This window comes from Lethenteron reissneri, chromosome 22, assembly GCF_015708825.2.
Source record: "Lethenteron reissneri isolate LAM-NWPU_2019-01 chromosome 22, ASM1570882v1, whole genome shotgun sequence".
Lineage (NCBI taxonomy): Eukaryota > Metazoa > Chordata > Hyperoartia > Petromyzontiformes > Petromyzontidae > Lethenteron > Lethenteron reissneri.
Window position 1 is genome coordinate 165,606 of NC_083800.1, and position 25,510 is coordinate 191,115.

Consider the following 25,510-nt stretch of genomic DNA (forward strand, 5'->3'; position numbering starts at 1 on the left):
TTTTTACCTCTTTATCTGGCAACAAAACTGACACCTTTTTTTTTACAAGGAGTCATGTTTGCATTGATCACAATACCTGCGGTCATAATGCAAACAAAAAACACAACTCTGATAATGTATGATAGTGATGTGCACTGTCCTTGAAGTTGATTGGTCCACACTCGAGACAGCTTTCCTTAGAGCCGAGTCTCACTTGGTGTTGGACCAGATGACGCCAAAAGGTGCATTCCGACTGCAGGTATTGTGGTCAATGCAAACATGATTCCTCGTAAAAAAAGATGTCAGTATTGTTGCCAGATAAAAGGGTAAAAAAACAATTATCATTTTATATTTGTACTGTAACGTTGCGAGGGGGAGAATAAAACGCGCTCCCCCCCCCCCCACTCGGTGACGTCACCATCATCCGAATCCATTTCCCGCGCTTTGGCCGCGTCACGTGGCCGCTGTTCCCTCGGGGACGGCGCGCGCCACCGTCTCCACGGCAACGGGGCGCGCCATGGAGGGGGGAGGAGTTTCGGATCATCTCCACCAATCACGCGGCGAAGCCGCCACGGACCCTCCCCGTCACGTGGCGGGTGTTGGCCAATCCGTGCGCGCGCGAGAGACGTTGGTAGCCGCGAGACAACGGCAAGAACCACCACAACCACACCACCAATACCACAACACCCATACAACAACAACTACACCAATACCACCACAACTACACCACCAATATCACAACAACACCACCAATACAACCACCACAGATACCACAACAACGACACCAATACCACAACAACGACACCACAACTACACCAATACAACAACAACCACACCAATACCACAACAACACCAATACCACAACAACCACACCAATACCACAACAACACCAATACCACAACAACCACACCAATACCACAACAAAACCACCACTACAACCACCACCACAGGGACCACTGCTGCACAAGGAGAGCCATCAACACCTCACCGCGCAGTGCTGCCGCTTGGCGGCGCAGCAGCAGCACAGGCGGCAGAGGAGGAGGCGGCGGCGCGTCTCGCAGGGCGATGTTCAAGGAGGTGCTGCCCAAGCAAGGTGAGGGGAGGCCCGGGGGGGGAGCGCTCAGCCGCTCGTCCCCTGGGCCGAGGGACCCCCCCCCCCCCTAGCCAGCGGTGCGTGGGGGCTCCACGTTCACAGCTCCCCACTCTGCTCGCCACCATTGCCAGAGAGGGTTATCCGCCTCCTGCACGTCCATGCGATTTGCCGGCACGGTACCGGGTGGGAACCCTCGCGGCGTAATCCCCCCGTGGCATCCGGTGCCGAGAGTTGTCCGCTGCGGAGGTCGCGGTCTCGAGTCGCGGTGTCGCCCCCTGCCTGTCTGTCTGTCCGCCTGTCTGTCTGTCCGTGGCGGAGCAGGGCAGCTGTCCGTGGAGGGCTCCCCGAGTCTCGCCATGTGCAAGCCCAAGCTGCTGCCCCTCAAGTCGCTCACGCTCGAGCGCATGGAGCAGCTGCAGCGCGACGCGCAGCAGGAGGTGCGCAGCGCTCAGCAGCAAGAGCAGCAACAGGAGCAGCAGAAGCAGCAGCAGGAGCAGAAGCAGCAAGAGGAGCAGCAGAAGCAAGAGGAGGAGCAGCAGGAAGAGCAGAGCGAGCAGTAGCAGCAGCATGATGATGGAGCAAGAGCAGAAGCAGGAGCAGCAAGAGCAGCAGTAGCAGCAGTAGTAACAGCAGCAGCAGCAACAGTAGTAGCAGCAGAAGCAACAGGAGCAGCAGGAAGAGCAGAGCGAGCAGCAACAGCAGCAGCAGCAACAGTAGCAGCAGCAGAAGCAACAGGAGCAGCAGGAAGAGCAGAGCGAGCAGCAGCAGCAGCAGGATGATGAAGGAGCAAGAGTGGCAGCAGGAGGATGAGCCGCAAGCGTGTGGCAGAGCAGAGCGCGAGTGTGTCACCCCGACCGCGAGCTCCCTCTCGTGACGCTATCTCAGAGTTCACGACCTTTACACGATTGGCGTTTGCTCGAGCAAAACGACGTCGTTGCTGTACGGTAAAAGGATGATGTTGAACCCAGTGACCGACTCGTATTGAAGGTTAACGCAAACACACCCAGGCTGCTTGTTATGAGCTGGCCCAACACGTTTGAAACTTATTTGTGAGAGTCAAAGCCTTTACAGATATCAAGGGCAGTGTGTGAGCACTCTGGTGGTGTTGCTACTACACTGACGCGCCAGGGATGCCATGCCAGCGACATTAAAATGTGTTCTCCTTAACTGAGGTTACACTTCGTGTTGGGCGGCCTAGCACACCCAGCCTGGCTAATGCAGCTACCACGCAGCTACCTGGGCCGCGTTTCCCCGCAGGTGGTGTTGGTAACACGAGGCCGCACTGGCATCCGGCAAGGAGTGAGCAAATCTCGCTTGCCCAGCCGGTCGCACGACGCCGTGGTGCTGCAAGGCAGCGCCTGGATCTTGCGAGGATTTGGGGCGGAGGTGTTGGTCACCGTGGCCGTTGTGGGGTGACCGGTCCTCGCTGGCAGGCGTCCAGTCGCTGTTGCCCTGGCTGATGGGGATTTAATTGGTTCGCAGCTCACTGCACTTGGCCGGTCAGCACTGGCCATGTTCAGGGATTGTTTAGCGACTTCAAGTCGATGTTAATAAACCCGGATGTAAACGTCGACTTCTGACTATTCTCACGCATATTTACCCAGGAAAGCCTCACTGCGTCTCAACACTTTTGCAGAATGACCCTGCCAAGTGTTTGCAGTAGCGACCGATGATTGTTATCGTAATCCCAGTTTAATAATTTGCAGGTATTTTTTCCAGCACTGGCATGTTTGGCCAATACCACTTCTGCTGCGTGTGGGTGTTTAGCTATGGGAGTAAACCCATGCAGAACAGAGGGAGAACATATCAACAATTTGACTGCACCAGCTCACGTTATTGGCTTGGCGACGCCGACACAATGGTGCGTGGTGGCTGCAGAATCTCGTGGCTAACTTCCGGCCGTGCGTGTCCCCTCCTCCGCTGCGGTCTGTGTGCTCCATCTCTGTGCAATGCTCTCATGACGATGTCGATTCGTGTTTTCTTTGGGCCTCCTTTTGCGCCTTGTCCCCTCGATGTGTCCAAACACACAAGGATGTTCGTAAATATCGATTTGCCCGTCCGGGTGCGCAGAGTCGGACAGGAGTCTGCTGAAGGATGTTTATTCACGTCGTCTCTTAAGTTAACACACGTGCGTTTAAAGACAACGGACGACTGCAATGCTTGTGTTGACCACCAGAGGGTGACCGTCCTGTTAATCGCTCACGAGGAGAGGCCGAGCCTCGTGGAGGTCATGGTCAAACCGGTTTTTGCCGAGGGAAAATAAAACCATCGTGGTTTGTGGTGAGAATACCTTTTTGCGAGCTGGGTTTTCACTCTAACGTGTAAAGGGGCATGAGATGAGTCCTTGGAATTACACACTTGGGCTGGGTGTCGGCCACAAGTTGTTTGATAAGATGCAACTACCTTATTGAAACCTATTCACATTCCAGAAGAACGCCCATCATCACGGCAGTGATGAATTGGAACATACGGGAGCGTTCGTGCGCTGTGTAACGCAGCTTTGAATGAGCTGTTCAGAGCCTCACTGGGTGTGTAGCTATTAGGGCACAGCTGTTTGAGTCACGTGTCTTCATTTAACTGATTATTTAACGTGGCCTCCTTGAGCGGGCCACACGTGAAACACGGACCCACCTTTGTCAATTCTAGATTTGAAGCTTTCGTGACTGCAAGGATTCATACTCTTAGGTTTTTTCGGTGAAGTCACCTCGGTCACTTTGGTCACCAAAAGGGGCCCCTGGCAGTGGTAGCAAGTGCTAAAACCGTCGTTGTCAGGGCAAAAATATTTCCCCCTTTAGTTGTATTTACCCGATTAGTGCAGCTAAGAGGCTGATAGCGACAGTAAATATTTGCGGCCGCTTTGCAATTCTAGGCTTTGTGGCTGCGGGTCGTGAAAAATGCAGTGGGGGGTGGGAGGCGTTATGAAATGTGGCTGTGGGCCGCGTTTGGCGCACAAGAGCAGAGGTTTCCCACCAGGTTCAACTCGACGGTCACCGAGAGACTGAGCGCACGCGTTGTTGGCATGAACAAGCAGCGGATGCTTCCGGTTTTACTTCAACGCGTTTATTTGAGTTTCTCACTCCGGCACAGAGCCGGGAGGGTTCGCTTCGGTTTGGTCAGGGTCTCGACGCGGTCATCATCGCACGGACAGAAGCGTCGTTATCGGCATCGCGCCTCGCCTCCTCCCTCCTCCACGAGCACACCACCACCACGACGACAATAACCACGGTTCACGTCAATCCACCCCCCCACCCTCCAAGGGAAAACTCAGAAGTTAAACACGGCGGCTGTGCCGTCAACACCAACAGTGAACACAACGTGGGCTGCGCTCAGGGCCAGAGGTAGGGTTGAGGGTAAGCGCTATTGTCGGGAGCTGGATGGACAGCAGGTTTGGTCATTTCCAATTGTAGCCATGTCACCGTCACCGTGTCGCTGTTTGTGTAACAGCGCTTGACCCGAACAAAGAGCACCGCTCCCCGCACCTCCCGTCCACCGCCATGCACGGATGGGCACGCACGCTCACACACGTGGGGCCATGCACGCCACCCGTGCTGGGAGTCCGGGGCGAACAGTGCGGGGAGCCCGCTGCAAACTCAGCGCTGGCGTGGAGCCGAGGTGAAATTCTGCGAAAGCGCCACAGGAAGACCGACCACTCACTGCGGACTTTGCACGAGTGGTGGAAACGTTACACCCCCCCACACCCCTCGAATTCATGTCCATTACAATCAGTTTATCAATGACGATTACATGTCACTGAGAGCAAGTTTTCTTTGTGTTAAGAATCATGGCACTAACCGTACCACAGAGCATGGGCTGTTACTGTTAGCGACTGTAGATGTTGTACAGCCGCGGGATCTGACAGCGAGGAGAGCGCTGTTGGTACAGCGAGGTGTGGTGGCGTCAGTGGCTCTGGTCACGATGACGCCTCGAACTTACAAGCAAAATTGCGGGTCAATTTAGTGGGGAGGAGGTAGAGATGTAGGCGTTGATAAAGTTTCACCCGACAGCCGGATCCTGTTGCACTGCACCCACGCCATCCAAACTTTAACGGTTTTTTCCCACCGACAATTTCTACAAACGCTTCCCAACCACGAGCGCTGGACGTTAACTCTGGAGTGATCGCCCTGCCCACTCGCCCGCCCGCCCACCCGGAGTGCCGACCGGGCTTGAGGGACGATGAGATCTGGAAGCCACCGTGAGCCGTGGAGAGGGTCGAGGACTCTCCCACTCGCCGCCATGCGTCGGCGCCGCCTGCCCAACATGGACTGGACTCATTCACATTTTTGCCTTCGGAAACTGTGCAACACAAACACAAGCTTATTACAGATAGCCCAAGGGCAGACACAACCCAAGAACTGCTGACTGGATGCAGCTGCAGCGGAGGTTTCTGTTCACGAAGTCAAATTGGCAATGCTTGGCTACTTCCTCTTTGGCCCAAATGACAGTGCTGTTTGTTGCTGGTCCTTTTGACTATTGGGCCATTGCTCAACCTTGCCCAAGCCGAGCCACAAGGTTGAGTGTTCGGCTCAGCCCGGTCTTGGCCACACTTGGCGATGGACTCGACAAGGCCGTTTGGTTGGCAGCAATTGATCCACCCCCCAAGATTCCACAAATCGAAATTGCGGGGTCATAAGCCATCAAACTGCGGCCGTGTTTTCACCGACTTGTGTGGTTTCCCGTTTCCAGTCCCACTTGTTTTGTTTATTTCCATCATCCCAATTGTCACAGCAGCTTATCATTTAATTTTTTTTAAAGTTGATGACACACGATGCAACGTATGCATCATGAGCATAATGAATTGTAATACCCGGATCGATGCGTCTGTGCCCACCCACTTGGACAGCCTCACGTAAATGTTGTCCGATCCGCAAGCCAAATTCTGCCTTGCCAGCGCCCCCCACCCCCCACTCTCTTCTGCAGCTGCAACCTGGGCCCCCCCAGAGCTGACGCAGAGCCCCCGCCCTCCAAGACACGCAAAGAGTCACGGCCTCCAGAGAATTCGGCCCCTCAGCCCTGCGGGGACCAGTCAATAATAACTGGGATGCGCTTTCTGTTTTAGTGCTACAGATGTTTAAACAAAATAAAACGTACCCGCCTACCAACCGTTACCCCGTCTCTCTCCGCCGGCGCGCCTCCACTGAGGGGCGCTCCCACCACCCGCCCCCCCCTCCAGTGAGCGGCGTCCGACGAGGAGAGGGGGGTAAGGGCCAGGCCCCCCGCGATTTCGCGGCGGTCTCGCGGCGGTCTCGCGGAGACCGCTCCGGACGCGAAGGAGCCGTCAGTCTTGCCGCGGCCCTCGATGTGGGCCAACAGCGGAGCGACGGCGCCCGTGGTGGTGGCGGCCACCACCATGGGCGCCGCCACCACCGCCCTCCGCGAGCTTCACCCCCACCCCCCTTGATAAGCGCAAGCGATGACAACATACAAAACTAACACCATAAAAAAATAGCCTGAAGGGAAACATAAACTTCAGGGAGCTTTTTTTTACATTTTTACCTTTTTTCATTTTTTCTTATTTTTTTTACACCCGACTTTATACACGTACATTCACAAACGCCCCGGCGTGAATATGTTTTCCCCGTTAAGGGCTGATGCGCACGAAACTGTCGCACGACGGTAAAATCAGTTTGCGAGTGTGAATGGGTACAGCAGGGCCTGGCAGCCACGCCCTCGGGTTGCGCGTAACACACGGGATTGCTGGGAGAGGGGGCCTGGGATTTGGGGGCGGCCCATATTCCGCCCTCCTGTGTGCCTGCGTCCACACCGCACAGCGAAGACGCCCCCCATCGTGCCTAGCGACTGGCAGTTGTCTCAACTCCACCGTCAATTGTCGAGGGAGGGTCTACACACAAGTCTGTGCACGCCCTACTTCCCCTCCCGGCAGTGTTTAACATATCATGGCCTCGAAGGAGTGGAGGGGAAGCCCGCCCCAACACACTGCTGTGTGCGTGCGTGCGTGGAGACACCTCCCCCTCTACCAAATTTAGAAATGTCCTGTTCCAGACTGGGTTTGGAAGACGTGGGAGTTACCCACTTTACTCCACCACCAGCTGGCAACCGCGGGTTGTACGGCTTCACTCCTGGGTGGACAGAGGCAACGGCAGACCTCACCAGTCAAACGTTTCAACGACTACCTAGGAACCTTATTCTCGCAATGGCGGCTCTGATTTTGGTAAACAGGGCCCCCCCCCGAATTGGTGGCAATAACATCGACCAGAATTTAGTTGGCAGATTCAAGACTACGAATACATCTCTGCCAAAGACAAATAAAGTAAAAAATGCCCGCGTGCAATGGTGGCAACGGCAGTGGTGGCCGCAAACCCGGCCCCGCGAGCCTCAGGCAGAGCGTTCCTTCATTTCCAGATCGCCCGACTCGCCATGCCGGAATGGGCGTGGAGGGTGTCCCGCGAACACGCGGTGCCGTGAACATCAACGGCGAGAAGGAAGCGGTCGTGTATGGAGGCTGGGTGGGGGAAAAGAGTTCCAGACCAATCGGCTTGTAACTTTAGCTACGATCCTAACTCGAACTCCTTCTACCGACACTTCACTCGGCAATATCGTCCTCCCCAATACCTCGTTGGCTTCCGGTTCGTTCTCACTTTTGAGAGTTCACAGTGGGGTCGTGAAAGGGACATTGGGCTCATTATAAAGATTTACAACTCCTCCATCAAGAAGTGGCTAGGGAGGGGGGGGGGTCAAGGCACAAAACGTTGAAATTTGCGAGGGAAGCATAAACGAGCCCACACGTGGAGCCGGGCACAGCTGTCGCCCTCCCGAGAGGGCTCGCCAATCCGAGGCCTGCCCTGCTGCCGCCTTCCACACGGACACAGATTCATCGCAAATTAAGTGCAAGAACCACGCCGGACACGGTCTCTCCGACGATTTAAACAAAAACTTAGCGGACCCAACTCTCACTCGGAATTTGCCGCCTGTGCACGTTTGTTGGCCGTGGCGCCCGTGGTGACGTTGCCACGGGTTTCCACCTCTCATTTTCCCTTTTCAGTTGGACGACGTAACCTAGGAAATACAGCAATGTCAAATATTGTAATTCTCAAGAGCTGGAATTTATCCCAATTAAGTTTAAGTACCGAGTTTCATGTAATAGTGTTTTTTGTGTGTGGGGTAAACAGTGACCGGGCTGAGACCGTAAACTCGCTACGCCTCATCGCAAGGCAGCTCGGCTGCCTTAGATCCCGAGTGAGAAACCCAGCGACGGTGCCATGTCGGCAGCCCGACCCTCGAGCCACCCGGGCCACCTGGCCGACAATCACAACTGCCCACGGCTCAACCAAGGGGCAACGGGGAGAAATGAACACGTGCGGTAAATTCGACGTGACGAGGACTCATATTTAGATATTTAGCAGTTTCTAGGGAGTCGCTGAGTGAGCACTGGAAACTGGGCAGTCCCGGGCGGTGTGGTCCGGTGATGCGGCAGGGGGGGGGAGGGGAGGTTGTGGGGGGTAGGTCGAGGGAGGGGAGGGGGGAGGAGGCTGTGCCGATGATCCGCTCGGAGTCCGTACTCTAGAAGGCTTCCTGCTTCACTCTCCCGCCGTCTCCCTCGCTCACAAAGCGCTTGCGGCCCCTGCACGCGACACGTTCGTGCACGCGACACGTTCAGGCACAGGTGTCACGCACAAGACGTGTTCATCACAAGCATAATTATTACCGCTGTGTATTAACCATAAAAATACTACGTGCCGTCTGGTTCACTGTGGATGTTAAAGATCCCCTGGCGTCATTCAAAGAATAGTAGGCCAGTACGTCATGGGCTAAATTTAGCAAATGTGAAAATCTGCACTGAAAATTACTCCGTTACTATCACGCACAGTAGCAATCATGGTCCCCTACTGACAGCAGATGAATGCCCACTTGCAGGCCAGAGCAGTCGCCTTGTGCATGCACAGGGATAGCGTCCGCTTGGGGGTGCCGCCTTTTCAAATGTTTGAGACGGAGCGCAACGTAAAGGGTTCCGAGATGCTCAAACATAAAGGAGGCGCCCTATCATAATGAAGAACTTCAGAGAGCTCCCAAACAACATTTATCCCTAGAGGTAATGCGGGGGGGGGGGGCATGGGGAACCGGTGTGCTGGTACCTGATGGGGCAGCGGTCGCGCAGTAGTTTGGTGACGACGCCGGCCTGGAAGCAGCTCTCCACGAACCTCTCGAGCAGCGCGTACGCACGTGGCACGTCCAGACTGATGTCGGGCAGCTCGCCAAACACGCGCTCAAAGCCCTGACACACGCACAAACAGGTTAACACACCACTCACAGTCGCATCGATTTGCAATGCTTTCCAACAACATTTAACTCCACCACTTTCTTTAAATGATGAGAAAGCCCATCACAACATTAAAATGCAGGATGGGATTCCTGCTGTTTGTGAGCATATCTTTGCTCGTTGTTTGCATTCACTCTGTTGGTCTGCAGCGGTGGATCACGACAACCCTCGTGAACAAGATCCAATACAAATAGTGATAAAAGGTTGTCTTGTTATTAGGAACTTGCCCCTTAAAAAAACGGCCAAATTGGTCAAGGGGTAGTCCAAAACCTGATGATGATAAAAGCCCAGCGATGGTGGGAAAGCCTTTTCGGCCAAGGCCAACGTCGCATGACACGCACCTCGCTTCCCTGCAGGGCGCAATGCCGTGGACTCGTCATCTCGCGACGTCACACGTTCCCGTGCAGTGTGATGACGCAGTCTTGCTGTGTGGATTGGTGGTCGACGTTATAATGGCTAACTAATGCTGCCATGTGCAAATGCACATTGGAAATTGCTACAGAATCCATGCGTGTGCGCGATTTTCCTTCAGTGTTAACATCTCGGTGCGTCACAGGTCCGCTGGGCCGTGCGAAGTAACGGTTGTGCTTGCAGAGTAATGGATGTGTGATGTCCGTAGTAATCGTTGCGTTTGTAAAGTAGTGCTTGAATTCGCTTAGCAACGATCCCTGCGTCTGTGAGCCAACGGCCGTTGTGATGGTGTTGCACATGGTTGTTGTGTCGCCTCGTAGCGGCCGCTGCGCTGGTGGCGGTGTGCGCGTACTCGGTTCATCTGGTCCAGGGTGAGGACCCCGGTCCCCCAGAACACCTTGAGCAGGTTGACCATCATGGAGGACACGGCCTCGCCATTCGACTCCAGCACCATCACCACCGCCTGCAAGAGACGGCGCCAGATTTCAGACACGAGACACGGGGCCAGTCAGCCGAGAAAACGAACGAACACGACGACACACAAGGGGACACACAGCCGCCGATGCCACCTCCTGCTCGTTACACAGCAGTGGAATTCCCATGCGCGCTTGTGCAGCTGGGGCTGCGCATTGCCTCGTTTCTCTTCTCGAGCTTTAGTCACGCACTGCTGCGGGCATCGAAGTTCAAATGACGACGCTCCCAGCAGTGCACGGCCAAAGCTCCAGAAGAGAAATTCTCAACACCGCGCTCAGATCGCAATGGGCTGTGAAGACCTGGGTGTCAAAAAATTAACTGAAAATTTACTGACGACATAGTTGGTATATCGGGCATGGCACAAGCGGCGGGCGGCACAAGCGGCGGGCATGGTACAAGCGGCGGGGTGGGTGGCGTGTGGGAGCGTGTGTGGGGATGCACACCTCGAACACGAGCTCGTGGTGGAAGTGCGGGACCTCCAGTTCACGCAGGCAGCGCTCGGCCTCCTTCACGTCGCCAGACAGCAGGTACTCCTTCAGGAGCAGCGTCATCTACACGCACGCACGCACGCCAGCGAGCACTTGTAACAATTCACCACCCTCCCAGAGCAACCGCGACGAATTGTTGAAATTGGAAATTGCTCCGATTTCTATTTGGTTGTTTTTGATCCGATTTCCATGTGCCTCATTGTGGTATCGGTTTTTTGTGATTGCTTTGTCGTCTTGGTGACCCGGGTCACTCTTGCAAATCGTCGACTTCTCACCTACGCGGGGATCGTTACTTATTTTAGAATCGTTACTTTTTCCCCTCCCTGTCTCGTTTGTAATGTTGTGTGTGTGCTCTGCATCATATACATTCTACATGACCCACTAATAACAAAAGAATGAGATTACGATTCTACTCGTGGCGAATCATCCAATCGCGACGAGGGGGAGGGGTAGGCAGCGCACCTCTTTAACGAGGTGCTTGACGGGTCGCTGTCCCCCGCCCACCCCCCACACATTGTCGAGCCTCATGATGCCGCGCTTGATGCTCAGCAGCACCGCAGCCCGCTCCAGCGCCGCCCTGCACGCCCGGCGGCACGCGGGGTGAGCGGGGCCAGTGACGACAAACACTACGATGCACGACGACACCAAGATTTAACACGAGTCTCAAAACTCCTCTGGAGGAGAATTGGCAGCCTTGACCCCATCCCCAACCCTAACTCTTAATACTAAACCCTAACCACAACCCCATCCGATAATTTATTCCTATTCATTGCTGCCATTAACATGCGTGATGGCACCTCCTGGGACCCAATAACGATTGCGATTGGTAGCAGCAGTGTATTTCCCTACAGTGTCCGTGCTTGCAGGCTATCCTTGCCTATTTCCAACCACGCAGAAATGTCGACTGAACCATGCGAAGCTCAAGGAGATGCTTACTCTCCCTCGCAAAGTAGACCTGAACGATATTAAAATCTACGGTTTTACGTCACAGTTATAATTCCACATTTTGGCTGGTGTAAAGAAGACATAAGAACACATTAATGTCGACTGTACAGCATACTGCGAGCTCTGGTAAGACACTCCTGCATCGCAGGTGGGGAATACGTGGGTCGTGATCCACGGGTGGATTGCTAAACATTTTGTTTATGGATCTCAGGACAAATCAGAACAAACACAGACATCATAAGCAGACAATTCTCGTTCATGTTGATGGCAAATCCCTTAGAAATAATTACAGTAAAAATAACTTCTACCAACAGATGGCGCTAGTACATTGCACTGTGAGTGCCTAGTTCCTGCGCCTCGATTGCATTCCATTTGCGAAATGTGCGTAATAAATTGTTTATAATCATTATAGTATATTACAGGGTTAAATCCATCCGGGTAATTGTTATGTCATAGCTATCTGGTGGCTCGTGGAGCCTGTTGAGATCGACAAGGATGGTTCGTCACAGAGCTTGGGGGACTGACCATCGCTGTCCTGCACCATGAACCCGTGTGTGGTTGACTAGACATCAAAACGAGTGGCAAATGGTTCTCCAGTGCAGTGAGTCGATGGTTCCAACCTGGTCACCCAATTACTGAACAACAAAAACCCATCGCATTCAATTTGAGTTTTCACTAAACTGGACAAAAAGTGTCGCAGGGCACATGGGAAAGTGCAGCGCTCCCAGCAAGTAACGTGACAGTCTTTCAGCAATTGGTGATATCCTGCTTCCAAAGATGACGCGCCGCTTGGCTAGAGTTCCCAACGGATACTTCGCCTCGTGATGAAGAACACGCAATTGTAATAACATTTGCGGAAAGACAAAAACACACGATACACGTGGCAAGTGCGTGCATTCCCAACCCATGGGCACTCTCGGCACAACACGGACAACACCGCTTTAATAAATTGCCGAGCTCAGGTTTTTTTCCGCCTTTGCACTAAAGGCTGTGTGGGCGCTCAGCGACTCGTGCCTAACGTCCGATTCACAGGACCAGACAAACGGATCTTCACGTCTGCCCAGGCAATCACATAAACACACAAACACGAGCCCTCTCACTCACACAAAGACAAAGATCTCCCGTATAGCATAAATAGACTGTTGGGGCAAGTGCTGCGCGTGATCACTTATGAAGTCGACCTCACAAATACGCACTCTCACCAACACACACACACACACGCTCTATTTAATTCCAGTCGCTCAATTTCTGTCATGTCATGAGTTGACGAAATCTTATTTGGGAAGATGACATGGCATCACCTTGTGTCAGAAAGGTGCTGGAAAATGACATCACAACATTTTGGAATATCCTTTCGATAGCCCCCCCCCTCCTCCTCTTATCCACATGAGCTCACTGTTAACATGCCCTGCAAAGGGCATTTGTGGAATGTCGATATAACTTGAACATTTCCAGTTTTATTGAAAAAAAAATTAACACCACAACATGATTGCGATGTTTATTTAGCGCAGCCATGGGTGACCCAGCTGGGACCATCAACTCGCTACTCCCAAGAGACTGGTTTAACTACAAGCAGATTGTTTGTTAGCTTTCGGGCATGAGCTCGTGACAAGGGTGGCTACTTGGTTATTGTTTGGGGTAGATCTAGTCCTAGTTGCTGGTTGGGTAATTGGCTAGCTTTTTGAATAGGGGTAGTGGAAAGCTGGCGAATTGGTTCAAGATTATGGGTAGAGCTAGTACTAGTAAGCTGGCTGACTAGTTGGTTAGGGTTAGGGTTAGGCTCTTACTAGGGCCTCGGCTGGCTATTTGGTTAGCATTAGTTGTCAGGACATGTGACCAGCCGTCTACCAATCGCAGCCCGGCCTTGCCCACCTGGCGTGTGGGCAGTCCACCTTGCCCTTGTGGCTCTCCAGGAAATTTGGAGGAAGGACCTCGTCGGCCACTGCTCGTGCCACGAACTGCCCGACCATCTGCACGACAGACACGCAGAGACACGCACGCACGATAAAAATGTTAGGCAGTGCACGACACGCAGGGTCAGTGACAATGACCGGCATGGCAATTCACGCTGTTTGTCAGATATCCAGGCCAGTGCAGTGGCCACGAATGAGTACATCATCATCTCCCACCCACCCACTTCAATCCAACACGCACACCTATAGATTATAGCCTGTCAATTCACTGCTGAATGAAGGACTCCTCATGTCATGTGGGTCCAAAGGGTTATATTTGACCATACTTCACCACTTTGGTCAATGCAGGCTGATGAAGGAGGCTAACCCAGATCACTTACGCAAACGAGACTATCCTTGTCTCTTGAGTTCTCACTGTTAAACAAAATTAACGTGAAGGTGGGGAGCACAGATGTGGCAGCAGCGCACAGTCTGATGTATTTTGCGGCACTGTCCTCTGCTGGCCACCACTTAGTGCAGCCCTGTAGCCCCAGGTCCTGTGTCCAAGGCTTTCCGCTGTAAATGGGGCCTGAATATTGTTTGATATGGATTCCCAGCTACTATTCAAGTCCAGCCTCAACACCTTCCTCTTCTCTCCTCTGCCTAGGACTGACTGCCTCTATCAACAAAGCACAGCCACGGTTCCTATACAGCAGTGGTGGCCAAATGGCCTCTTCAATCCACCACATGTGGCTCTATCGAAGGGGTAGAACGTAGAACGTACTATCACAGTAGCAAAGAACAATGATTGTCTCCTCCTGTCCTGTGGCAAAAACTCAATATATTTACACATATTCACTTGGCTCTTTGCTGAACTCATGGGTACTTTTGGGCTCGGTGTGTTACAGGTTGGCCATCCCTGCAGTACAACATCTCGTGTGTGGTATATTGTTTTCACGGAAATCTTTTCGGCATGCTTCAACGTTTGGTCAAGTCGCTCTCTCGAGGGCCAAACTGTCCTCTCTGACAAGCGCCCTCAACTGAAGAGTTTCTGGACTGCGTCAGAGCAGAGATGCGCCTGCAACTCTGTGGCCCTACGTACGTCACTCACTTTGAAGTGCCCCACACTTTGAAGTGAGATCTAAATAGCGGCGGTAGAATAAGAGCCTCATTTAAGTGATGAACATCAAAGGAGAGTTTGTGCAAACTCTTAAAATCCTGTCCACAAATGCTTTAGCTTGCACGATTACTTGCCTGTACCCGTGACTGTGTGTTCAATTACGATGCGATCTTCATTCACGCTCTTTAAATAGGGCTCTACATTTATAACATTCAATGTCTGTTCTCTGGTAAATATCAATAAAATAAAAAATGCTGGGGCCTCAAGGCACTGCCGCCCAACCCCTGGATCCACTACGGACACGCACACACAGCCGATTCCCACATCTGCAGTCCTGACTCGTGAAATCAAAAGGGGCCCAGCGGTGAAATCTCACATGATAACCGAGGCTGAAATTTCATTTCCCATGGCTTCCTCCTCACTCATGCAACGGTTCAACCACCTCACGGTGCCCGCGTGCGGCGACTAAACCAAGCTGGCGCTAGAGGTCTGGCACTGAGATCAATGGCAACAAAAAACCGCGCGCGCCATGTTTCCACGAAGTGGGAACCGGGCTGGTTCTGTTTGTGAACCAGGCTCACCCCCGTATTGCCGAGCATTAAGGGGCTTGCTGAAAATAATATTGTGAAATAAAGTATCTGGTGCCATGGCGGCAGCACAGTGGCAACACTTGTGCCTCGCAACAAGAAGGACCTGGGATCAATTCCAGACTCTGGCACCTTCCTGTGTGCAGTTTGTATGTATGAAGAGTATAGTTTGTATGTTCTCCCCCGTTCTTCATGGGTTCCTCTGGTTTCCTCCCAGAGTTGAACAAAAAAAACCTACAATATAATTGGTATTGGTCAAACATCCCAATGTAAAAAACATACCTGTAAAATACTCAATTGAGATTAAACTGAGCACCATCGCCGCTGACTCCAACAACTTTCAGGATCCTCCTGAAAGAATCCTGAAACTCAGCGAGGCTTTCCTGGGTAAACAAGCTTAGGAATAATAATGTAAAATTACATGTTCCTACAGGCAGTGCTACTGTGCCACTCCAACACCAAGATGGCTCGGTAAGTGGGCTTCCAGCACTCTCTCTCTCGTAAGTGAACAGCACAACATAACCCGGGCCGACCTCGTTATTGTTTAAAGCAAATTCGTTGTCAAAATACATTTTGGCGGTCATTTACAATTCATCGAATCACTGCAGGGGGAGGGTGGGGGGATAAATCTATACACGAGTGCAATCCTAAAAATAAAACTAACAAAAGCAGGAGTAACAGGACCTGTGTTTTTCCACTGATGGGGGAATTTACTATTTGCTGGCCCGGTGGTTTGCTAGCACCTTTGAGAAGGCGGAGGTGGTTGCCGGTGAACAGTCCTCTCAGCCACCGAATTGCCGTGCGTGGGCGGCCCGTTTTTTTGTTAACGTTGTTTGCTGTGGCTTGACCTTACCGGGGGTTGAATGTGGCCACACAACAACATTGTTGCCAGTTCACGGTCGCGCTCCACCCAACATTCTCCAGGAGCCACTCTCCTGCCTGCTCTTATGTCAGGCCAAGGCATTTCGGAATCAAGAATCCACATTATAGACCCGAAAACAGAACCATTCTTGGTTCGTACAGCAGGGAGTGGATCGTCAATATCTATATGTTTATGCCGAGGTTGGCGAGCAAGCCAATGGTCAGCTTCAGGAGCAGCCTGGTGCATATCGTGGAGATTTCACACTAGCATAGGGATCCATTTATGCACAGAGGTCCATAGACTTACATAGGTACTCAAAGGCTCGCATAGAGATCCGTAGATTTAAATAGACAGTCTTATTTTGAATGGTGGGGAGTTGATCAGCAACGTTGGGTCCCGTGTTGAGGTTGGCAAGTCAGCCAGTGGGCGGCTTCAGGAGGAGTCTAGCGAATAGGCGAAACAGCCGTGCTCCGAGACGCTTCCCTACGTTACGGGTGCAACATAAGTGTTATTATTGTTGTTACATTAACAGACTCAATAAAATTTAGATGTTTCATCACCAACGTCCACCTCTATTCCCTTTGCAACAAGTGGAAAATATACTACATATATTTTGATACTGGCAAAGGAGGTCCCATGATACTACAATGCCCTTTTGAGCTAATTCATTCTCTGGGTCCACCTCCCCATGAACTTGTTTTGTGCACACAAGATAAAGATCCTCCGTATAGCTTTTAGAGACTTTTGGAAAAGTGCTGTTAGCGAGCACCTATGAAGGCCGGTACAGCACGAGGGGATTGGTGGCCAAGCACCACGCCCGGCCGCCTTTGTCTCCCCAGTGGCGATGTTTATACACAGCACCAGATACTCATTTTAGGCTGAATCGACCCAGGGGAGGCCCAGGATCGGTTCAAATAACCGTCACTGGTGTGGGCTGTGAGCGGGAATCAAACTCGTGTCGCTGGGTTCGTAACAGCGCGCGCTAACTGCAACACTACCGCACACACAAATGCAATCACATATGCCGAGATAAAGATCCCCGCACAGCCATAAAGACTGAGCGAGCACCTATAAAGGCCAGCAGTGCACGAGTAGGTTGTGGTCAGCAGCACACCCGGCCACCTTTGTCTCGCCAACAGTGCTGCTGTTTACACACCGCACCATGCAAAGGGGTCCAATGCAGGTTCAGATGACACTCGCTACTGGCATCAGGGGAGGCTATGCATTGAGTATAACAGTGGTCTAACTACTACACTCCCGCTCCCCACACGCACATAAACACGCATGCAAACACACATACATGAACAACCAAATACACACGCACATGGAGGCAACACACACAACAATTCCACACACAGACGTATAGGACACGCACACATATGCCACATTCAGAGGCCACGTGAGCAGCAGCAGGCATCAACATTCTCCGAGGTCCCATCGCTCGGGATTCTACTATCGCTCCTTTAGCGCTGACGTTGCATATTCGGCCTTCTACCATACACGGGCGAGGAGGAGCGCGGGGTGGTGGGGTGGTGGGGGGTTGAGGGGGTGGTGGGGGGTGGAGGGGGTGGGGGGCGAACTGACGGCAGTTCCGTAAACATAGTGAGCCGTTAGTTATGCAACACGGCCTGCCCATCACACACTGCCTCGTGGCAGCAAACACGCAGGGCAGGCAACGGGCCAGGCACACCACATGGCTGATGCAAGCTGCACATATGCGCCGCATACATCACCACGTAGGGGCCTCGTATGCCCCCTCTTTCCCAAGAGAAAGAAAATAAATGCCCCTCCACTCTTTCTGCTGTTTTCTTTCTTTCCCCAGATGTCAACGCCCGCATGCGACACGCCAGGTGCGCCGCGGGCCCAAAGGCCCAAAACGTCAAACGGCCAGCAACATTAACAGCACTATCAAAGTAGTGAGAACTAAAAGAGTGTAAAGCATTTCTTGAATCGAGCAAGATTGTAAGAGCTTGGGAAAAGAGACGATGGGAGGGAAGTCCAAAGTTGGGTATTGCAAGGGAAGAAGAAGCAGGGGAAGCAGCCACGAAAACAGGGGCCCAGAAGTTATGCAATACACTTATTGTTGCTGTTTTTATGCTCTTAACTTAAGCAGCCAACCTTTGAAATGGGTCCAAATTCTCACAGCGCGGGCCCTCTCTCACACTCACGAGTTGTGAAAATTAGTATTTACCCCAGGGTAACAAGCAAGTGTAAATGTCTAACTTTTTTTCTCTCCCGTGCAAACCTCCCACATTATGGTGGTCAACACACGTTCATGTAGTCCTGAGGCACAGCAAGCAGCAGGAATGTAGTCGTGCATTGATTACATTCTACATAAATCGAATCTTGTGCCTAAGAATTTGATCATTTGGAATTCACGCTAAATATATGAGAATGCCCTTTTAGAGTAACATAACACACCAGACAACCCCACAGACCCTACACATAACACCAAAAACCTCATGCATAGCCCTACAAACCCGAGACAGGACTTTTGTATCTTTGAAGCATTGCTTAACATGAGTAAACCCACCTCCCGGCCCAAGTGTGGATATTAATCATAAAAAAAGATTTTCAAAGGGCTTTCATCAACATCTATTTCCTAATTTTCCTTACAAATGTACAAAGCAACTGTCAGACCTAGCCTGTTGGCATTCAGCGTCCATCACCAAATATTTTGCCTAAACGATGAAATCCTTGGCAGAAATAACACAGATATGATGTTAATCACTTGATACATATTTCAGTTTTTTCATACAATCTTCACACTCGTAATCACTAGCAGCACTGAAGAACGTTAAGTTGATAAAAAGCGCATGAGGCAGAGGCCCACGGCTCACACCGATGTGTATCAGCAGTTGTGCGGTGCGTATTGCACAAACCACCACCGCTGACGGCAGCAGCAGTGGCACAGGTCACAAAACAAGATTTACAAATCTATATTTAGAAAAACTTTTTAAAAAGACACGCTTTTATGAAATGTACTAAAACGTCGTGATAATTTTATTTTATTATGTTTTAGTTTTATTCTTTTATTATTGCTCTTCTACGTGACTTTACCGAAAGAACCAAGAAGATGAATCCCTGCAGTCATGAAAGCTTTAAATCGAAATGTACAAAAAAGTAAAAACATTTTTTTAATGTTCAAGTACTTTGCATTACATCACGTAAAGATTCATAGCAGCCATCCAGCAGTATATCGACCCCGAAGCTTGCCATAACGTAAGGGACCGTGGGCAATTACAGCCAACGTTAGTTGACCTGGACAATTTAGACCCAAGGCGAAACATAACAGAGTGAGTTAAATAAAAGCGTGTAATAAAAAAACAAAGGCCCCACTGTCTTCTCTGGTGTCAAACATTCGCGGAACGAGAGAAAAACGGTGGAGGCACCAGCTGTGTACTCTGCAATACTCTGCCGATAAAGCTTCCAAACTTGACGAGAAACGCCATTGACAAATAACAGTGTATTTGGAATGACAAAGTATTTACAAGCCATCCGCTGTGATAAAGCATTGCCATCGCTTCCATAACGTTTCTTCAGGACAACAGGCTTTGGCAAGTCTCTGGCTATTTCTGCTGTGGTGCGATGCATAAAAAAAAGCAGGCACAGTGCCTCCCCCCACAAAAATGCAGCTACCATGGCGTAGGACGAATCACTTCTCTTTCTCCTCCTTTCCTCACACAGCTCGACTTTGGAACTCTCTCCTATCGTCTCGCCTCTCAAGTACCTTATTATAACTGTGCTCAAATCAAGAACTGTGCAAATTCTGTCTTGAAGTGTAATTATCATGCTGTTTGTTGATGGCTGCTTTGCATTAAGGAGGCCTTAATGTCTGTGCTCAGCAACTGTTGCATTCGCAAGCTCCCACCCCATCACTCCAAGGGGATCTTCCTCGCACACCCCCAGGATCTTGGGCTGGCCATGGCCAGACGTGATATCGCATAGACTCACACATACGTAAATATCCTTCATTCACATGCACACACAAGGAAACACAAGCGCACACAACGACAACCACCGTTCAACACAAAGTGGTGGTGACGTTACCTAGGCTGACAGGTCAGGGTAAAGGCCCTGGTGTTTTGGGTTAACAGAGTGAGATGACACTACCTAGCAGTGGTGGTGCACACCTGTAATCCAGCACTGCAAAGGGAAGGATTTTCTCCCAATTGTATAAACATTAATTGGCTGAAAACTACAGCGATGACTGCAGCGTTTGGGCAATTGTTGGTAGTACCGGCTCACCTGTCTGGCTGCCTTCCAGCTTGTTTGCAAGAACGAGCACGCTACATAAAACTAAACATTAAACACGACCAACATATCCACCACCACCTGTGCTCCACACTGTGCCAACACAGATGCGCACACACACACAGATCTCCCATATCGCCTCAACAGACTGTTGGGGCAAGTGCTGTTACCGAGCCCCTATGAAGGCCAGCACTGTGGCACACGAGGGGGAGGGTGGCCAGCACATGGACTCACCTGCGGGGCATCGGGTGTGTCGAGCATGAGCTCAGGGAGCTCTTTGAGGAGCCGGTTGAAGGCGCGATTCATCTCGACGGGGCTCAGCTCGCGCCCTGCCAGCTCGGCAAGCAGGCGTGACGTGAACTCGCGGTGGCTGGCGCGGCCCTCCAGCGACAGCGACACAGCCAGCACCGGCAGCTGCGGCTTGCGCGAGCCCAGGTTCAGGTCGCTGAGCAGCACCTTTTGGGAGAGGAGGGGGCGCGCACGAGGGGAGGTCAGGGGTCATCGCACTGGAATAAAAACCACGCACACACATCAGAGATTCTGTAACACTTACAAATGTGCAGTCGTCCTCGAAAATATTTACTTAACGATAACGTTACCCTCCGAAACCGCATAGCGAGATGATGTCACGCATGATGATGCTATCACCTTGGCCGAAAAGGCTAACTAACTTAGTGCTGTTTTTTTTTAATCGCCAAGTTCTCTCCAACACTTTGATCAGTTCGGCTGGTTCTTTACATGGTAGGTCCCCAATAGCAACACAACTCTAAAATATATTTAAAATTTTGACTTAAAACTTTCGTGACTGCAGGAATTCCGTAATAAAAATAAAAGTAAAATAAACACAAAAACCACGACGTTTCGATCGCAACACAAGCGATGACGACCGTTTGTGTTGCCATCGAAACGTCGTGGTTTGTGTTTATTTTATTTCTGAAAGAACCCGAATAAGTCTACATGATAGACTGCCAGTACGCTCACCAGCTTAAAAACCAGGCTACAGTCTACATGATAGACTGCCAGTACGCTCACTTTTTTTATTATTACTTTTTCTATCTACATGACTTTAGCTAAAGAACCAAATAATATATTTTATTTATATTGGATCAAATTTACGAGTTATCGTGACCCCTCCCTGGGGAAGCCCTCATCTAGCCTTGGATTGATTTGAGTCAATCAATCTAAGATTCATAACGTGCTATTCTGTTGTTGTAGCAGGGCTCACGTGGGATCTGCACCCACTAGGGACAATGCCCTGCACCACGACGTAAGAACCAATCGATTCTTGAATCAAACCGCAAACCCCAACTGTGACAATTCGCCGAGAAACGCTAGGCGGCCAAATTGTAAAGTCCTAATACACAGTACAAGTAACCCTGGCTCCTACCACCTTTTCTGTTTTGGTACACTATTAAATGTTCACGCATCGTTGAGCTTGTGACGCAATCAGTTTAATAATAGAATTTACAACTCAACCGAGTCGTTGGCGTCATTATTTTTTTCAGGCGCGACTCGACGCAATCCCGGTGAAGATTCTGACTTGCGCGAGTGTGTGTGTGTGGAGCTCCGTTTGGGCAGCTGCTTCTCTTTTGAATATGCTCGTGGGCATCTGCAGCAGGCATCTCAACACTCCTGCCCCCCCCTCCCACCTTTGCACGTGTTATTTTTTCAACGGTTCCTGAGCCAGGGCCCAAAGGCTGAAAATGTCAGGCGACGAGCATAAAACAGCACGGACAAAAGTCGCAATAGATAAGAGCGTAACACGTATCTTGAATTGAGCAAAGTTACTGTAATCAGAGCTTTGGGGAAGAGAGACCGCAATGGGAAAGAATTTGATAGTGGAGCAGTGCGAGTGAAGAAGCAGAAATAAAAAATCTCGGTGACCTGCAGTTTGGCGAGTAGGTGGATGAGAGGCGATGTGACCTGGAGTGTGGTATTTCAAGTGTGGACGAGACAAAAACATAATTCTGGAAGACCGAGTCCTAAACAAAGGCGCAGGAATAACAAGGTGCTGGGGCGGGAGGGTGGTTGGCTAGGGGTAAGAACCCATCGTCCTCACGATGGAGCAACACGGGGCCGCAGTGAGGGGACCCGAGACAGGACACGCACAGATGGATGGGCAAGAGGCCGTTCATCACTGCACGCATTCCTCTACTTTTATCCGGCGGGAAAGAAACTGTTCACGAAATAGGTTTCCAGGAAAGGGGAGGTCGGGGACATATACTGGAAGGGGAGCAGGAATCTTTATAATTCAGAATTTTTTAAAATAAACTGTTTGTGAAAGTACACTCACAAATACACAACATATACAGAAACACAGTAGAGATGTCTCCTTCACGATCTGTTCCTCTGCATACATTTTCTTTACACGTCCCATCAGCCACAGCACTCGTAGTGCTCTTTGCCTGGTGAGGCAAACTGTGTGTGGCGCGTGCTTCTGGGCGCATTGAAAGACAGGGGACTGCCCAATGGGCTCTTTTTGGCTCGCCCGCAGATTAATGCCTCACCATTTTGTGCGTCGCGAGAGATTACAGCGCGTTCACCAGCGTACAGCAGTAATGTGAGCACCACGCATGCCGATAAGATGCCTATAAATAGCCCGCCCACCGTGTTATTTACCAATGAAGGCAGGGATCCTTGCTGGAGGTAATCGTAGCAAACATGGCAGGTCTGCCACTGCCAAGGAGACTAGCGTCGGCATTGATCAGCAACAACGGCAAATGTAGCATGTGCAAACCCGCAGCGGGCTGCTGTTTAATGTAGTGCCAATTGAGACAAAAAAATCCAGTGTTCGTGACCCCCTCAAGAAAAATGCAACTCCACGCAAGTGGAAGGCTGCCTCGCACCTTAAAGTCAAGACCCCCTCCCATCAGCCATCTCTCTCTCATAGCTGAATACACACAACACAAAAGGCTGCAGTTTGGCATTGGTAAAATAACTTTGTCGCGCAAAAGACGCGCACAAGACACAAAGATCATACCACGCCACCAAATGTTACAGTCGGGTGGGTTTCTAAGAAAGGAACGAAAATACCAACCCCCGCTACGCCAAAGAAACACGAGCACTCAACAACTGCCGCTCAGCGTAATGGGGGTGGAGAGACCTTCTGTTGGGAGCACAGGTCAAGCTCAAGTTTAAGGGCGCCGCTCCGTGCCTGGGGCCTGGCTCAACCAGTTCGGCCATAAACGTCCACGGGGCAAGCTCACATTCGTCGCCTCACCTCAAACACTCTCTACTAACGGCCAATAGGCAGATGGGGTTCTCGCGGAACAAAAGGTCGAGCGGGCCGGCACGCCTATGCGACGAGCAGCAAGTGTATGGTGGGGTCACGTACGGGCAGGCGTGTTTATCACTCGCTGGTCTGCAGACGCAGCCCACAAGCCCATCCTAACACGAGGGCTTCCCAGCCTTCCACGGCTCACCGCCAACCAACGCCCGCCCCTCGCCTGTCTCCCCACCACCGTGCAAAGCTCACAAACACCCACAAGCTCCTCCCACCACAGCCAAACCCGCCCTACCACACCCCCCAATCCAGCCAGCCACACTCACCAACAACAACAGCACTCACAACTTGTGACATCCGTGTCGTTATACTCTCTCTCCAACGTGTATTTGCGTTGTTCCCGCATGTTATTTGGCGATGTTGCATGTTATAACATAAACCTCGAATAGCAAAACTAATACTTGTCCAGCCAGCTGCTAAAATCATGAATACCTACGTCAAAAGACGTTCGTATATGTGTTAAATGCATGCTTTGTTTTTCGTTTATTGTCCTTCCCCCGCACCCCAGAGGAACACTGTTGGCTACGTATGGTGCGAAAGACGTTTAACATACATGCATCAGTTTGTGCAGTGTGTGCTTACTGTATTGTGAACTCCTGTATATTACAGGACTGTCCATCCGTGCCACCATCTTACTCCCAACCATCGCCCCTCCCCTTCCACACCTCCCCCTCTCTTACCACCAACACAATTGCATTGTACGCATTGTAGAGTCGCGCGCGCGTTCTCTGGTCGGTTCGGCAGGTTGTCGCTCCCCCTCCCACCAGCCAGTCTCTCCATCTCCCACCAGCACCCCATTATCCCCCAACGCCCAACCCTCCACCCCAAATCCCCACCGCTAATGTGAGTACTGTATATACTCCAGGGGGCGAACGAGACTGCGTGAGGACTGCAAGGATTACTTTATAATTTAGCCGACCTGGTTTCAGCTAAATGTGAAATCCTGTAAGTGTCTGGCTACACGGGGTTTTACTATATACGCTCCATTCCACATGCTGGCGGTCCCCCCAGCATGTGGACCGAAACGTGAAGGCATCTTGCCGATCACCCGGTGAAGCCTGTAAACAATCTGAGTGCTTCGCAGCACAACCGAGAAAACCGACACACCTCTCATAAGTTCTATACAACAACAGCCGCCATTCGCCACTAAAAGGTGGTGACGTCGTAGCGGCGTACCAGACTAGGGTGCAGGCCACGTGATGTGTGGAAGGCTCACTGGCAGGTCACAGGAGAGACCCAAGTGTTATGATTGGACTGTGTAGCATACACAAGCTGCTGGGGCAAGTGCTGTTAAGTTAATGAGCACGTCAAGAGGGGTATGAAGCACAAGCAGGTCGGCTGTGGCCAGGACCACACATGGCCAACTCGGGCTCCTATTTGCCGATGTTCAATACACATTGCACCCGGTGCTAATTTAAGGCCGAGTCAACCTATTGGATGCCCAGGACAGGTTTCAGATATTCGTTACTGAAATAGGCCGTGTGTGGCAACTTAACTCGGGTCACTAAGTTTGTAGCGCAGTGGGCTAATCACTGTGCCACCGCTCCCCGTACACACACGCACACACATAGGGGGGCCGCACAGCCGTTGTTTTTCCCAGCGCACCTGCCCCGTGTCCCATGCACCGTGGCGCTCTCCTCTCAGGCGCAAGCCGAGCGAGTTGTACAGCCAGCGCCATCGTGTTTACCCAGCGCCAGCGTTTGTGAGCTCAAGGCCAAGGCTGGGTGCACCTTCACCAGGTTACGCAAGCACGCCACGCGTACAGCCTGCGTGCACTTAAGCCAGTAGCGTCTATCACTGTCGGGTTCTCTTTGAGATGCATGGTAGCACGGTTCATTGGGGCGACT

The 25,510-nt window shown here is 51.4% G+C and overlaps 2 protein-coding genes across 2 annotated transcripts in view; one reads left to right on the forward strand and one right to left on the reverse strand.

Moving 5' to 3' along the window:
• The first annotated feature begins 582 nt into the window (after positions 1-582).
• LOC133345440 (BBSome-interacting protein 1-like) lies at positions 583-3,361 on the forward strand. Its single transcript, XM_061556172.1, has 2 exons — positions 583-1,072; positions 1,394-3,361. The coding sequence occupies exons 1-2, from the start codon at positions 1,045-1,047 to the stop codon at positions 1,630-1,632; spliced, it is 267 nt and encodes an 88-aa protein (XP_061412156.1). The 5' UTR covers positions 583-1,044; the 3' UTR covers positions 1,633-3,361.
• Positions 3,362-4,027: 666 nt separating this feature from the next.
• LOC133345439 (programmed cell death protein 4-like) overlaps positions 4,028-25,510 on the reverse strand; it is a 34,885-nt gene continuing 13,402 nt past the window's right edge. The window contains exons 6-12 of the mRNA XM_061556171.1: positions 20,615-20,836; positions 13,538-13,635; positions 11,183-11,297; positions 10,676-10,783; positions 10,111-10,221; positions 9,163-9,302; positions 4,028-8,651 (exon numbers count right to left, since the gene is read on the reverse strand). Of these exons, the coding sequence (XP_061412155.1) occupies positions 8,591-8,651; positions 9,163-9,302; positions 10,111-10,221; positions 10,676-10,783; positions 11,183-11,297; positions 13,538-13,635; positions 20,615-20,836 (855 nt within the window). The 3' untranslated portion in view covers positions 4,028-8,590. The remainder of the gene's footprint in view (positions 8,652-9,162; positions 9,303-10,110; positions 10,222-10,675; positions 10,784-11,182; positions 11,298-13,537; positions 13,636-20,614; positions 20,837-25,510) is intronic.